Source organism: Maylandia zebra, linkage group LG16 (genome assembly GCF_041146795.1).
Source record: "Maylandia zebra isolate NMK-2024a linkage group LG16, Mzebra_GT3a, whole genome shotgun sequence".
Classification (NCBI taxonomy): Eukaryota; Metazoa; Chordata; class Actinopteri; order Cichliformes; family Cichlidae; genus Maylandia; species Maylandia zebra.
The window spans coordinates 36,324,847-36,339,658 of NC_135182.1; the positions used below are offsets into that span (position 1 = coordinate 36,324,847).

Sequence of the window (14,812 nt, forward strand, 5' to 3'; positions counted from 1 at the left end):
AGAGAGAGAGAAAAGGAGTTAACACGGCATAAGCTATACGGGGCAGCAGGGTAGAACAGAGCCACACGGTTTTCCTACCGTAGTAGGTTATTTTGTTGAGGACAAGTTAAACCTGACCACTCCTGTAAGATGCAAAAACTGTGGAATAAATTTTTTGTTACATCTTTTCACATCGGAGTCCCGTGGAGTTCTTTTTCCTCTTCAAACTGACGTACGCGAGTGAATCACGGGAAAACTGGTCTCACGGCTTACACAAACAGGAAGAAACAGGACAAAGACACCCTGTGGAAGAGAGCCAGAGGTTAATAATAACTAATGATTAAATGCAGAGAGGTGAGTGAAGAGGAAACACCCAGTGCATCATGAGAATCCCCAGCAGCCTACGTCTATTGCAGCATAACTAAGGGAGGATTCAGGGTCACCTGGTCCAGCCCTAACTATATGCTTTAGCAAAAAGGAAAGTTTGAAGCCTAATCTTGAAAGTAGAGATAGTGTCTGTCTCCTGAATCCAAACTGGAAGCTGGTTCCACAGAAGAGGGGCCTGAAAACTGAAGGCTCTGCCTCCCAGGGAGCCAATGAAGAGAATCCAATACAGGAGAAATTTTCAGCGTCACTCTGAGACAGGATATTTCTAGTTTTAGAGATGTTGCACAAATGTAAGAAAGCAGTCCTACATTTTTGTTTAGTATGTGCGTTGAAGGACATGTCCTGGTCCATCCATCCATCCATTCGCTTCCGCTTATCCTTTTCAGGGTCGCAGGGGGCGCTGGAGCCTATCCTAGCTGTCATAGGGCGAGAGGCGGGGTACACCCTGGACAGGTCGCCAGTCTGTCGCAGGGCCAACACACAGGGACAGACAACCATTTGCACTCACATCTAGTGGCAATTTGGATTATCCGATTAACCTATCCCCACAAGCTGCATGTCTTTGGACGGTGGGAGGAAGCCGGAGTACCCGGAGGGAACCCACGCAAACATGGAGAGAACATGCAAACTCCACACAGAAAGACCCCGGCCTGATGGTGGAATTGAACTCAGGACCTTCTTGGTGTGCGTCAACAGTGCTAACCACCGTGCCACCGTGCTGCCTGGACATGTCCTGGTCAAAAAACAGAAATCAGGGCAGCAGTTCTCGTTTTTCTGTTATGAAGTACCCGCTTTCTGTAACCTCATGACGCAAATCCTGACTCACAGTGAAGAAGAGGAAGCAGTGCTGCCACTTCTAAGGTCAGCTTGTATTTCTCCTTCCAGAGAACTGACTGAGAAGACAAAGGTTGGAGGTGCCGTGTGACTGAAGATCTCTCGTCCGTCCTCCTCTACAGTTTCAGATCTTCAGATTTCACTGTTCACAATTTTTATCACTGAGCTTTATTCCAAACAGAATCTGAAACCTCTGACAGCCATGAACCATTTCCTGTGTTGTTGTGCTGTGGTGTGCACAGGTGCCATGTGGTGTTGTCCTGTCTTGTGTATGCTCAATCTGAGGAAACAGAGTGTTTCCCACTCATCAACAGCAACAAGATAACACAAGTAAACACCTTCATGACCTCAAGCTGAAGCACATTTTGTATCTGCAGCAGGACAATGATCCAAGTCCGACTCTGAGTGGCTTTAGAAAAACAAAATGAGGACTTTAGAGTGGCCTTCAGGTCACTTCCTGTGTGTTTGCTTTCAGGTGTTTCTGACTGCGTCGATGCTTTCTAATAATAAGCCGAGCGCTCGCATTCACAGCACAGCAATGGGAATGTTAAATGCCGCCTGTGGGGTAGTGATGTTCCTGATGTTATTTCATTCTAACTTTCAGAATACTAAATAAACCACTTCTGCACTCAATATTGAGTCTGATGTTTGAGGCTACAGTTTGTCCGAACAGATAAAAGATTAATCATATTTCAGAGCCATTTGAAAATGATCCCAGCAAATATTTCAGTGTTCAATAACCGTCTGTAATCAGTCGAGTGGCAGCTCAGAAGTCGTTTAGAATGAAAGCTGAAGCAGCACGTCTCCTCCCTCACCTCTGTAATGGTAATTATCTGTTTACCGATTAGAATAAAACTAAATAAAAAAATAACATTTTCTCAATTAAAAAAAACAAGAAGGGTAGCACGGCGGCACGGTGGTAAATGGTAAAATGGTAAATGGCCTGCATTTGTATAGCGCTTTTCTAGTCCATAGGACCCCAAGGCGCTTCACACTACATTCAGTCATTCATCCATTCATGCACACATTCACACACTGGCGATAGCAAGCTACATTGTAGCCACAGCTGCCCTGGGGCGCACTGACAGAGGCGGTGGTTAGCACTGTTGCCGCACAGCAAGAAGGTCCTGAGTTCAATTCCACCATCAGGCCGAGGGCTTTCTGTGTGGAGTTTGCATGTTCTCTCCATGTTTGCGTGGGTTCCCTCCGGGTGCTCCGGCTTCCTCCCACCATACAAAGACATGCAGCTTGTGGGGATAGGTTAATTGGATAATCCAAATTGCCACTAGGTGTGAATGTGAATGGTTGTCTGTCCCTGTGTGTTAGCCCTGCGACAGACTGGCGACCCGTCCAGGGTGTACCCTGCCTCTCGCCCTATGACAGCTGGGATAGGCTCCAGCGCCCCCGTGACCCTGAAAAGGATAAGTGCATGGATGGATGGGGGGAAGAAAAGGGGTCACTCAGTCCCACAGATGTCCAGGTTTAAATTCCCCTGAGCTGATTGGAGCTGATCGTCCTCACGTGTTAGGGATTCCTGACTTTATCGTACTGACATCACCACAGGAAGGACAGACGTGCTGTCAGGTGTGTCACCATGACACAAATGAAATATAATTTAGAAGTAACTGAAAGTAATACTTAGAACTTTTAATCCCAGTCTGTGCTCATAACAGCAGATTCATTGATTCTTTACAGTAATCTGATCGTCACTTTGTGCTAACACAGTTAATATAAATATACATACAGCGGACGCATGCACATTTATTACTGTACATTTCTTTACAACAGTCACACGGACTCTTCAGAAGAACCGAGGTCATGATGTCATCTGTAATCCATAACCAGGAGTGAGGAGACGCTCTCGGGCTCCAGGCGAGGTTCAGTGGAGCCGTGAGTGCTCGGTGCTTTTGCGACCACTAGCTGCCCGTTGTGTTGCTGTTGTGGTGGTGATGACTGTAAGTGTGTTAGGTCGTGGACACGTGCAGAGCAGAGAGAGTCGACGCGTCGGAGAGCAGGTGTGACAGACCTTTGTGTTTACAGTGAAGTCTCCCTGAAATGTGATGTTTGCAGCTGGAAGCATCAGTAAAGGAGGTCCTGCTGGCTGTGTGTCTGCAGCTAACACAAACTCAACACGTTCTTTAAATATCCTGTTAAACTCTCCTTTAGTTTTAGGATGAAATGAGGCTCCAAAGTGAACCAGCGCATGTTGTAGCACCAGTTACCCAAAATCCTGTGAACTTCCAACAAGTATGGAATAACCAGAGGTGGCAAAAGTACACTTAAAGAATACTCCAGTAAAAGCTGAAGTACTGATTCAACCTCTTTACTCAAGTCAAAGTAAAAAAGTACCGGCTCTGAAATGTAACATAAGAAATAAAAACATAGCTCCGCTGGTCTGATGCAAAGGGAACCGAACCTTGTGTCTATATTAATGTAAACAGAAAAGTGAGTACATGAAAGTGGGGGGTGGGGGGAGCCTAACATCAGTTGTAAGGGCTCAGCGTGGGGAAAGTGCTTTGGCGTAACCAGCAGCTGGGGGAGCGCCTCGTCTCCTCGCCTCTTCTCCTCACCTCGTCTCCTCGCCTCGCCTCCTCGCCTCTTTCTCCTTTCTCTTTTCCGTCCCCCGGTCTCCTACGTTGTGGTTGTACAAACTCAAATTTTTAAAAATAAATAAATAAAAACCTTTAATAGATTCTGACTCGTGGACCATTGTAAGAAATGCTGTAATGGTCCAGTTGGGAAAATAACTCTGGCAGTTCTGATCGTGACGCTGTTGGACTGATTCAAAAACATGAGGACTGACATGTAAGCTTTAAATGAGCACTTGAAGCTCTCTCCTTCCTTTCTCATCTTTCTCGAGTTAGTTTCGTTTCTCTGTGAGTTGGACCTTTAGCTGCCAGACACACTGACAGCATAGAAACAGTTTGTTTGTTAAGCTGATGCACCTGAAATTACCTGCAAACGCGTTGCTTCCTTTCTGCTCCCTGGTCAGTATTACTAGCTTCAGAGGATCAGTGAGCGCAGCATATGAACATCTGACCACGTGGATCATGCATAAATTGTCCTGTTGCCTCTTCCACCCCCCTGTCCCTAAATTTCCAGTGTTTCATGTTTGTCAGTGTGTTACTGTACCAGCTGTGTATCGAATGCACACAAATTAAAATGCATAAATAAATATATAAAAGATGAAGTAAAGGAGTAAAACTGTTGTGAACATGTTCATAGCAACACTCCATTCACATGCTGCTGAATCATCGTCATCATTATTAGTCATCACTGCTCCTCATTCTCACACAGCAAAGATGGATTCAGCCTCCTATAATCTGTATTTACAGCATACAGCAGATGTCAGCTAACATCTAAAACAGCATTAAGTTATGAAATTCTGGATTGTAGACTCTTACAGTTCAGAATCTTTAAATAAAGTGACAAACAAGAAAACGGTGCAGCTGATCGGACCCTGTTCAGCTGGGAAACAGTAAAGACGCGAAATCCTTGTTTTGTTGCTCGAGGAAAGCTGAGCTCAGTCAGTCACAGCAGCTTCACCGGCTCACGGTTCATTTGATCGTTTCATCCTTCTCGGCGTCTTGAGGCAAAAGCAGAGCTCAAACAGAACATTTTAGCTCCCTGCATCGTTCATTGGTTTTACTGTAGGTTTCACTGAGTCCGCCTGGAGAAGAACTCGTTGGCACTAAGAACGAGCCAATAACAGGTCATTTTAAACTGAACTGTGCAAATAAAAAGGTTTAAACTCTTCAGGAAACGACTCTGCCGACGCCTCTGGTGTGTCGGCCGCACAGCCGTCGTCCTGTTCACAGCGTGTGTGAGTGCAGTCGAACAATGAATCCATCCTCAGTTTAGTCAGTGTTTGCGTGCACGCTGCCTCCGCCTTGCTCTGCACCACCTGCAGGGCGGTGCTCCTGGTTTTCTAAAAGAAAAGCAGACAAAACATTTTTCTCAGAAACGATCCAACAGCGATTTCTCGACTGTGAAACAGATGAATGTAGGTTTTAATCCTCTTCACCAGAGTGTGTGCAGCACAGTTAGAGCTGTAAGTATCTGGACATCAAACACTTCTCATTTTCTATTCAGTGTCTGTTCACCATCACAGTGACTCAAACAGTTAAGGTGTGACCAAAGTGCTGCTTTAAAATTACATTTTTATTCATATTTCTACAGACTGTCAATGTCTGCTAACTCGGTGCAGCACAGACACGAACACTACCTGCTCCATCTAGAAGGTTTTGGTCCACGTTGTCTCGATGTGCATCTCCCCACTCATCTGTGGAAACAGCACATCAGAGTGTAGCTGCTGAGTGTGTCAGTCATCTTATCTCATTGTGTTTGTGAGTGAGCCAAAGTCCAAACCTTCATCCTGTGGATCCTCGTCGTCTCTGCTCCCTTCATTTGCTGCCTCTTGAGATTCTAACAAAATCAAAGAAACAATGGTTGACAAACATTAAAGAACTGTGACATGTGACACGCTGTCTTTGGATGTGAGAGCTCCGAGACCCTCACGCTGCAGGATCACTCTTTGCATGACTACCAGAGTCCCTTCCAGCTGATTTCAGGGGTTCCTTCTCTCCATGACGAGTTTAATTTTGAAATATAGCCGTCTGCACAGTGTTGGTAACACCATCATGGTCTCTACCATATATTTCTAAATATGTCACTATTTCCCAGGCGTTCCAGATGTTGAACCTCTGCTGTGAGAGCACCAGGACCGCCTCCCCCCTTCTTACCTTCTTGGAGCTCCATTTGTTGGTCTGCATGGTTTTCACCTCCTGGCTGTTCTACACCAGAAACAAAGCAAAGCTCTTCAGTCAAGAATCAACTGTGGAGCTGTGACCCTCCAATCGTGTCATCATAGATCTTTTTGACCTCACTGCAGAATTACCTCCATTCAGTTGTCCGTTGGATTCATCGCCAGATTTGCAGCCTAAAAGCAAAAGCAGAGGAAAAAGGTTAGGAGCAGGAAACACTAAATAACTGAAGTGCTGTGAGAAAAATATTGTTTCATTTGGAAAGTCAAATATGGATGTGGGAAGAAACAGCCAGATCCTGACTGGTTCACCAAAGATCTGACAGAAGTTAAGCTCGAATCTAACTCAGTTACGGTCACTGTCACTTCCTGTTTTATTTTGTAATCCTGGATATGTTATGCCTCTGTGTCTTGACTAACAGTCTTGTTAGTAACAGTGGCTGTATCCCAACTCAGGGTCTGCAGCCTTAAAGGCGCATTTTAAGGCCGATTACGTCACAGCGACGCGACGAAGGCTGTCCCAATTCGAAGGCTGCTCGAAATGCGGCCCTCAAATGCGTCCTTCATTTCCCTGAATTTTAAGGCTGTGGCAGTGTAGACTTCGTGGCCCAACATATCTCAGAATGCATAGCGCGGCGGTGGGTGTGGATAATTTTGCCGATAAAAAACGGCGGATGAGGGGCGCCCAAAGAGTGAACTTTAAGTACTGAATATGATGTCACTTATTTATGTGCAAATGTTTAATAACGAAGAGCATTAAAACATTACTGTTGGCCACATGTCGGCAAAGTCATGTGACATTAGTGACGTTTGTACTAACTTGGTTTTAAAGCCTTTACTTTAAAATACACGCCGTTCAATAGCTGAGCTTCATCTCACAGAGAATGATCAAAGCTCATGTAGAAACAAACAAATGAACAAAAGATTTTCTCCTTCATCTCTGTCAAACACAGCTGTATGACACGTTTCCAGCTGTTAGTATCATGGTTGCTAGGCAACCTGGGCAGCGCGACGGAGGCTAGACCGCCCATTTCACAAGCCTCGCACTTCCGGCCTTAGCGGTCTTTGAGTACGCGGCCCTTGTGGACCGTTAAGGCTGCAGACCCTGAATTGGGATACGGACTCTGTCTCTTCCCAGAAATCACAGACCAGGCACATAAGTGTCGTTAGCACAGCTGGTGCAGGGTCCTCCAGTCACTCACTCTGCAGCTCTACAGACTGCTGACCTTTCACTCCTGTAACACGACCTGTTAGGACTTGCTGAGCTTTGACTTCTGGCAGTTAACAAAGTTTGAAGGTTGCTTTACTTCCTTGTAAACTACCTGGATAGAATACAAAAATCTGTTTAAACAGAAACAGCAGCTACCTCTCAGTGTACTGATGCTTTACTATGATCATTGTATGAATGGGCAGCAGGTGCATGTACTGGTCTGCTGTGGTTTAGTGGTCGATCTACGTTCCTACCCTGACGTTTGCCCTGAGCTGAAATGATCTTCCCCGAGGAGTTGTTACTCTCCCACACTGGAGTAGCTAAATGTCCTCTGATGGATCGCTGCAACAGTCGGGGCCGACTTAATGAATCCTCTCTGCACTGTGAGAAAACGTTTCTTCTGCTTCATACACTGTGTAACTGTGACAGCAGTGTTACTTATGTAGCTACGGCTGAGTCTATGACCACACAACAATACAGCCATAGCTACAGTACGACTGTAAAGACGACTCAGTTTACAGGTTAATAATAACGTTGTGTTGCTGTGCTGTGTGACACGTTTGTCTCATTTAAAACGTGTGTTTGTGGACAGCCTGTGTGACTTTACAGACGGATGAACGTTCGCTCTCTTTATGAAACAGCTAAGTGCTCCGTAGGCGGGGTCAAAACGGTGGCTCTGACCCCGCCCACTTTAACATCACAAAAACATGAAGCGATCACAGCAGTATGCTCCTGCTGATTGCTCAAGCATGTCTGCATGTGACCCGAAGAGGTCATCAATGAAGACACGACGCTGACAAAGTGCAAAGATTCTCCATCACAGCTCTGAAGACCTGAATCCAAAAGCCTAACAGGGTCTATGACTGTTCAAACTTTTGACTGATTATTGCTGTCACTGATTTATTGATCAGTGTTTGAACAATTCATTTTCAACATTACATCATATGTTTACTGTAAATGTTAAAAGAACATAACTCAATGTTTTACTTACGTTTCTTGTAGCAGATGTATGTGCCTACTGCTAATCCTGCTATTGCTACTGATGCTACTGAGACAGAAACTAGACGTATGAATGCGTGCACTCCTGGATTTGTGTCTGGACCTGTGAAGAATATGACAGAACAACAGAAATGAGCTGGGCTGCTTTACCAACAACTGTAATTATTATTCAGGTTACCTTAAAATCCAGGTTAGGCTACATGAATATTTTCTCTTATTAATGAAATTCTAACAGTGACAGTGGTGTCCCATAACGATGTGGGCTTCATAGATAATTGGCAAACCTTCTGGGGGAAACCTGGTCTTGTTAGGAGAGACGGCATCCATCCCACTTTGGATGGAGCAGCTCTCATTTCTAGAAATATGGACAAATTTATTAAACCCCCCAAAATATGACTATCCAGAGTTGGGACCAGGAAGCAGAGTTGCAGTCTTACACGCCTCTCTGCAGCTTCTCTCCTCCTGCTACCCCCCAAAAACCCATCTCCATAGAGACTGTGTCAGCTCCCAAACAGACAAAAAACAAACTAAAAACCAGCAACAAACAACTTAAACATAAACAATTACAAAGAAAGAACAATACAGTATCCACATCTGAACCAAAGAGTAAAACTTTATTAAACATTCAGTTCATCTGGACGTTTGCAGTGGGAGAAACGTTTCGTCATCATCAGGTGACGTCTTCAGTTTCAGCTGACTGCAGGTTTCCTTATAAACAGTACATTTGCATAATGACTGAATGCAAATTCTCATGACCATTGATCAACAACCACTGATCAATTATTAAATATTAGGTCTCTCTCCTCCAAGTCTCTGTTAGTACATGACTTAATAATTGATCAACAAATCGATTTACTCTGCCTTACAGAAACCTGGTTGCAGCAGGATGATTATGTTAGTTTAAATGAATCAACACCCCCGAGTCATTCTAACTACCAGAAATCTCGAAGCACAGGCCGAGGGGGAGGTGTGGCAGCAATTTTTCACACCAGCCTATTAATTAATGAAAGACCAAGACAGACTTTTAATTCATTTGAAAGCCTGATGCTTCGCCTCGTCCACCCCAGCTGTGAAACTCAGAAACCAGTCTTACTTGTTATCATCTATCGTCCACCTGGGCCTTACACAGAGTTTCTGTCTGATTTCTCAGACTTTTTATCTGATTGAGTGCTCAGCTCGTCTGTAATAACACCACCACTCATTCACCTATAAGTATGTCAAAGATGGCCCCGCCCCTCCCTGAGCCTGGTTCTGTTGGAGGTTTCTTCCTGTTAAAAGGGAGTTTTTCCTTCCCACTGTCACCAAAGTGCTTGCTCATAGGGGGTCATATGATTGTTGGGTTTTTCTCTGTATGTATTATTGTAGGGTCTACCTTACAATATAAAGTGCCCTGAGGCGACTGTTGTTGTGATTTGGCGCTGTGTAAATAAAATTGAAGTTGAAATCTGAAGGACAGCCATGTAACACTGTCAGGACAGTGATGGCAGTATCGGTGTCATCTCTGTCATAGCGTTCATCAAACATTCTGCAGGATGATCCAGCAAGGTCTTGGAGGATTTACAGGATTTCGACTCAGTGAAGTGTTTGCTGACTCAGAAAGTCCCTGATTTTTATTGGCTTTTAATGATTTTTAATGGCTTATTGCTTCATTTTAAAAATGTTCCCCAGATTCTACCTGAAACTGTGTGAACATCCATCGGGGGACGGATGTACAACAGAAACATATCAGCAGCGTCCCTTCAATACTGATTAGGCTCAAACAAGCACTGAGTTTAACAAAATAGTGCTAATGTTACAACATTATCTAGCCCCGCCTCCACCAGCACTCCCACTCTGACAGATACTGGGGTTTGCTGATGCGCTGCACTCACCAGCACCATCTCTGTCTATCTTTGTGGTGGTGTTGATGCTTTGGTTGGAGCGAGGGTTGGTGATGCGGCAGGTCACCGACACCAGCTCCTTCACACTGACGGAGCTCCTGACAGTGAAGGTTCCATCCTTTGCGTCCCTCTCGTGGGTCGGTTTGTATTCATGCAGGTCCACATATTCACCACCGGTCGTGTTTTGACCCGACCATGACACGCTGGATTCAGGGTATCCTCCACGCGCTGTGCAGGTCACAGTGTCTGCTGTGTCAATGGTCAGGTTTATATCTCTGTAGGAAGCTGTGACAGAGGTGAACACTGTTTACACACCACAGACATTCAGAGCACATCAGCACAAACACTTCATGCCAGAAACAAGAACATCAGAGTCAGAGCTATATGAAAAGTCTCAGGGAGACGTATTCGATCTGGACGTAAGAAGATATCTTCCTTACCTGAAACCTGCAGTGTTGAGTTGCAGCGGCGCTCACGTCTGTCTTTGAAGGAAGCCATGACCCAGAACGACTTCTGGTCGTCTGCAGCTGTAACACTGTGAAGTTTAATGGAGATGTTCCCCGATCCAAACTCAGAAGCAAAGACTGTAACTCTGTTCCTGTAGACTTCAGATGTTGTTTGTTGACACGTTTGTTCACAATGAATCAAAATGTTTTCAGTCCCGTCCTCCTGCCAGTAAAACCACTTTGGACTTGTTGGAACTGGGAGTTTACAGGTAACCAGCACAGAGCCTCCAACAGTGGCACCGAGGAGCTCCGCTCGCTGACCCGAGATGAGGGCTGGAAAAAGAAACACAAACACATCAGTAACGATGTAATTATGACATCAGTGATGTAACGCACAGTTTAAGAAAACCAGCCAAACTGTAAACAGACAGGCACTGACAGGACCAACTTCAAGTTTGTTTTTCACTATTTAAAGATTTTATTTTAAAAACAGAAATCTGATTGGTTCTTTGTGCCTCACAAACCTTTTTCCTTCTGGCTGGAGTGCAGTCTCTCACACTAGTGGCTAATTTGGGTCATTAACTTTCCCAAATTACTATCAGTTGTTTTGGATTCTCTGTATTTTTTGCGTTACTGTCCAGTCTTCACCTTATAATATAAAGCTGTTTTTGTTGCTAAATAAATAAATTGAATTAAACTAAGTGAAACGTAATTTAATATTAAAAATCTCCAGTGAGATGAGATGGATCTGTTGGGTTATTGTGGTATTATTAGCTCTAAATGCTCCTTCATCCCTAAAATCAAAGAAACAAACTGAAGGTTAAAAACAGCAGAGTGTCATAAACAAGAGGATTTACAAGGTTAGGCAGAGTTAGCAGGTAGTTAGCTGGTTTCTACTGAGAGTTTAGTCGGCTTGAGAATGATTGTTTACCAGAGGGTTTAAATATTTGCTGTCTGGGGCACCTCGAGCTGCAGAGGCCAAGAATGATGACTGAAGAGCTTTAGGGGCTTTGTGTCTGTTCAATAAATAAGAGCCTCACACAGCGCAGGAGACACTTGGACAGGACGCTCAGTCGATACATCAGCACTTAACATGCAGACAGAGCCTCAGCTGTGTGCTGTAAACTCCATTTAGCTTTCACTGAAGCCGATACAGCTGGAATGCATTTACTTGGATTTAGTATGGATGCAGCACACTTATAGCCAGGACATGGTAAATCATAGAGCTGTAATAGCTGTATGATTTAAATATGGCTCATGAAAGAAAGACAAATGGAGCAGATGGTCTTTAATAACTTTAGGTTTGTTAGTCCTTAAATAAATATAAAAGTACAAATTACAAATCGAGCCCAAACATGCATATTTCTGGGGATATTTGAGCATCATGTAGCAGCACATCCTCCACCAGGAGTAAAGCCCAAACATATCTTACCACCGAGCAGTCCGACCACGAGGCCTGCAGTTAACATGTCTGCCTGTAAAACAAAGGTAAAACATGCTGTGGTCACATATCTATTATTGCGTGTAAACACACTGTTTCATCTTCCTCATGAAGTCTGGCTGGCCTCCAGCAGGTATTACTGGAAATGTAATGAGCCCACATTGTATTCAGATTAGTAACAAGATCACAGTAATAAAGTGATATAATCCCAGTACTTTGTGTTTAAACAGTGTTTAGCACACACTCACAGGATTACATGGTGTCGGGCTCACAGACAGCAGCTGTTCCACCTCTGCATGCTGTAAGCAAATAACAACAACAGCTACAGAGTCAAACATCCTGGAGAGCAGCTTTCTGTGAAGGATCCACACAGTGGGGAGAGCCCACAGAGCATCACGGAGGGAAATTCTGGGATTGTGGTACTTTGCAAATGTGTGCTCTATGCATGCAGCTGCTAACCAGTTAAACAAATAGATTTAGCAGCCAAACCTCAGGTGTATTACAGGCATCGTGTCATAAATGCAAACAACTTTTTACTGATGAAGTAGCGAGTCAAACTTGGCTTGAAATAAACCATCATGAAGCTGTTCTTTGTTCTTTGCACAGTGATGTGTTTTCAGTGAGAAACTTCTGGTTTCTCACTGCAGCAAATGAAATCTGAGCTACATGCACTCAACAGTAATTCAGTTCAGTTTCGTTGTATTTATATAGCTGGTTTATACTGGTTATACTGGTTTACTATTTTTCTTTTTACATTCAAAACAAAAAAGGTAAACTGAACATCAAGACAATTCTATAAAAAAATAAATGTTGTTATGTTACCTCAATATTACTGAGATGTATTTCAATATGTCTGTAAAATACATTTGTTTTATTTATTTTTCGTTTTAATGTTATGAACTACAGCAACATCTGTGGTGTTACAGGTCAGTTTTGACAATTTTATATTTACTTGAAAAGAAAAAGGGGGGAAAGTACTTCATTTTATGGTGTTTATAAAAGCAGATTCCGAAGAAAGTGTCCGGATCTATAACGGCTCGCTCTTTGGTTTGCTGAAAGCCTTTAAGCGCTGATCCGACATAAAACAAAGTCACACAGACGAGCACGCGCGCACACCACGGAAACACTGTTAATATTAAAATAAATAAACAGGAAGTCAAACATGGAAGGAATGAAAAAGAAGCAAAGCTGTAAATCTCCAGACTGTACCGGCTCAGGTCAGCACGATAAAGATGATTCAAAGCAAACTGAGTTTGAAGACTCAAAGGTTTCCAGCAGCGCGCAGGACGGTGCACAGTCATAAAAGCTCAGGACACGCGTGACAGCCGGAGCTGTTCTCTCAGCTAAGTAAGAGCCAAATATTTCTTTCATCGCCAATAAACGCGTAACTGATCCCAGGAAGCCTCTGTGAGCGCTGCGTCCTCACAGACTTACAGACTCACCTGAATCAGAGTCTGTCACAGGAGCCCGGGCTGCTCCTCTCACGGCCGCGGTGAAGAGTGGCTCCCGTTATCCGCACGTCCTCTCTTACAGACAACCTCGACTTCCCCCTTCTCACTCTCAGCCACGCGCACGTGCACGTTTTCTGCTTCTGCATTGCTTCCTTTCTGGTGATAAAAACCTTTCAACGATCGTGGCTCAAGAGTTGAGAGGGCGCCTTGTAATCGGAAGGTTCCCGGTCGAGCCCCGGCGTGAACAGTCTCGGTCGTTGTGTCCTTGGGCTGGTGGTATGTAGCTTACCATCACCAGTGTGTGAATGGGTGGCTGATTGGATATGTAAAGCGCTGTGGGGTCCTTGGGGACTAGTAAAGCCTCCTACAAATACAGGCCATTTACCATTACTCTGCTGACGTCATAACCTCGGTGTCATGCATTCATAAAATCTGATCATCAGTTTAACCGGAGAGTGTTTCAGGTGCTGAGCAGTTGCAGTTTATAGCTGCCATTATTATCATCATCGACAGAAATAAAAAGGCTGCTTCCCGTCTGCTATGACTTCCACAAACCTGTGTGTCCACACCTCGCTGTGACCTGAACTGTTACAGCAAACATCAGAGGGGACACTTTGGTGCTCGTGATTTTACCTCAAAGCAAAAATCTTTTCTCTTTTTTCTAAACTGAGCACCTGATGACTTTGAACGTTTCTTGTGCATCTTCCACTGGTTTTAATTTTGCACTCCAGTATGAACACCCATCCCCCAACCCGAGGATCAGCACAACATAACCTAACAGACCTACACCTTAGTTCACAGATTCAATTAGTCTAAGGTGTATTTCTGGGATTTCACACAACCGAGGAATACATGATGGGCTTGGATTTACAACATTATAAATGAAATGTGCTCTATTTGGAAGCAGCAGGCCCCTCCCCTTTCAACGGGTTGTGTGTGACTTTAAATCATCAAACTGTAAATTAAACATTTCAAATTGTTATTGATCCTTTTATGGAACGCCAGGACTGCCATAATGAATTAATTAAATACACCATTAAATAATTAATTAAATGTGGCAATAATTAATTAAAATTGGAATTAATTAATTAAATAAATAGTTATGACACATGTAATTAATTAATTATTGACACATTTAATTAATTATTTATGTATTTCACATTTTAATTAATTATTGACACATTTAATTAATTAATTATTGACACATTTAATTAATTATTTATGTATTTCACATTTTAATTAATTATTGACACATTTAATTAATTATTTAATTATATATTTATTTATTTCATTTTGGCAGTCCTGGCGCCTGGCTCTCGTCATGAAATAATTTTATCTGTCAGCCTCACCCATCAAACTCAGGGGGCGGGGTTAACGCTGCCCATGCAGCTTCTCTAACATTTGATTGGTTGCCGTGCAAAGT

The 14,812-nt window shown here is 43.6% G+C and overlaps 1 protein-coding gene across 4 annotated transcripts; it reads right to left on the minus strand.

Moving 5' to 3' along the window:
- Window positions 1-4,357: 4,357 nt before the first annotated feature.
- On the minus strand, window positions 4,358-13,661 carry LOC101484094 (CD276 antigen). 4 transcript variants are annotated; one of them, XM_004566070.2, is made up of 11 exons: window positions 13,381-13,660; window positions 12,187-12,237; window positions 11,930-11,972; window positions 10,492-10,830; window positions 10,043-10,336; window positions 8,164-8,274; window positions 6,098-6,139; window positions 5,943-5,993; window positions 5,569-5,625; window positions 5,426-5,482; window positions 4,358-5,128 (listed from the first exon to the last, which is right to left on the minus strand). In XM_004566070.2, the coding sequence occupies exons 3-11, from the start codon at window positions 11,964-11,966 to the stop codon at window positions 5,058-5,060; spliced, it is 1,059 nt and encodes a 352-aa protein (XP_004566127.2). In that variant the 5' UTR covers window positions 11,967-11,972; window positions 12,187-12,237; window positions 13,381-13,660; the 3' UTR covers window positions 4,358-5,057. The 4 variants fall into 4 exon arrangements, with proteins under 4 accessions (XP_004566127.2, XP_076731529.1, XP_004566128.2 ...); XM_076875414.1 differs by having other exon boundaries at window positions 11,930-12,237; window positions 13,381-13,661; XM_004566071.2 differs by lacking the exon at window positions 12,187-12,237.
- Between the last annotated feature and the right edge of the window lie 1,151 nt (window positions 13,662-14,812).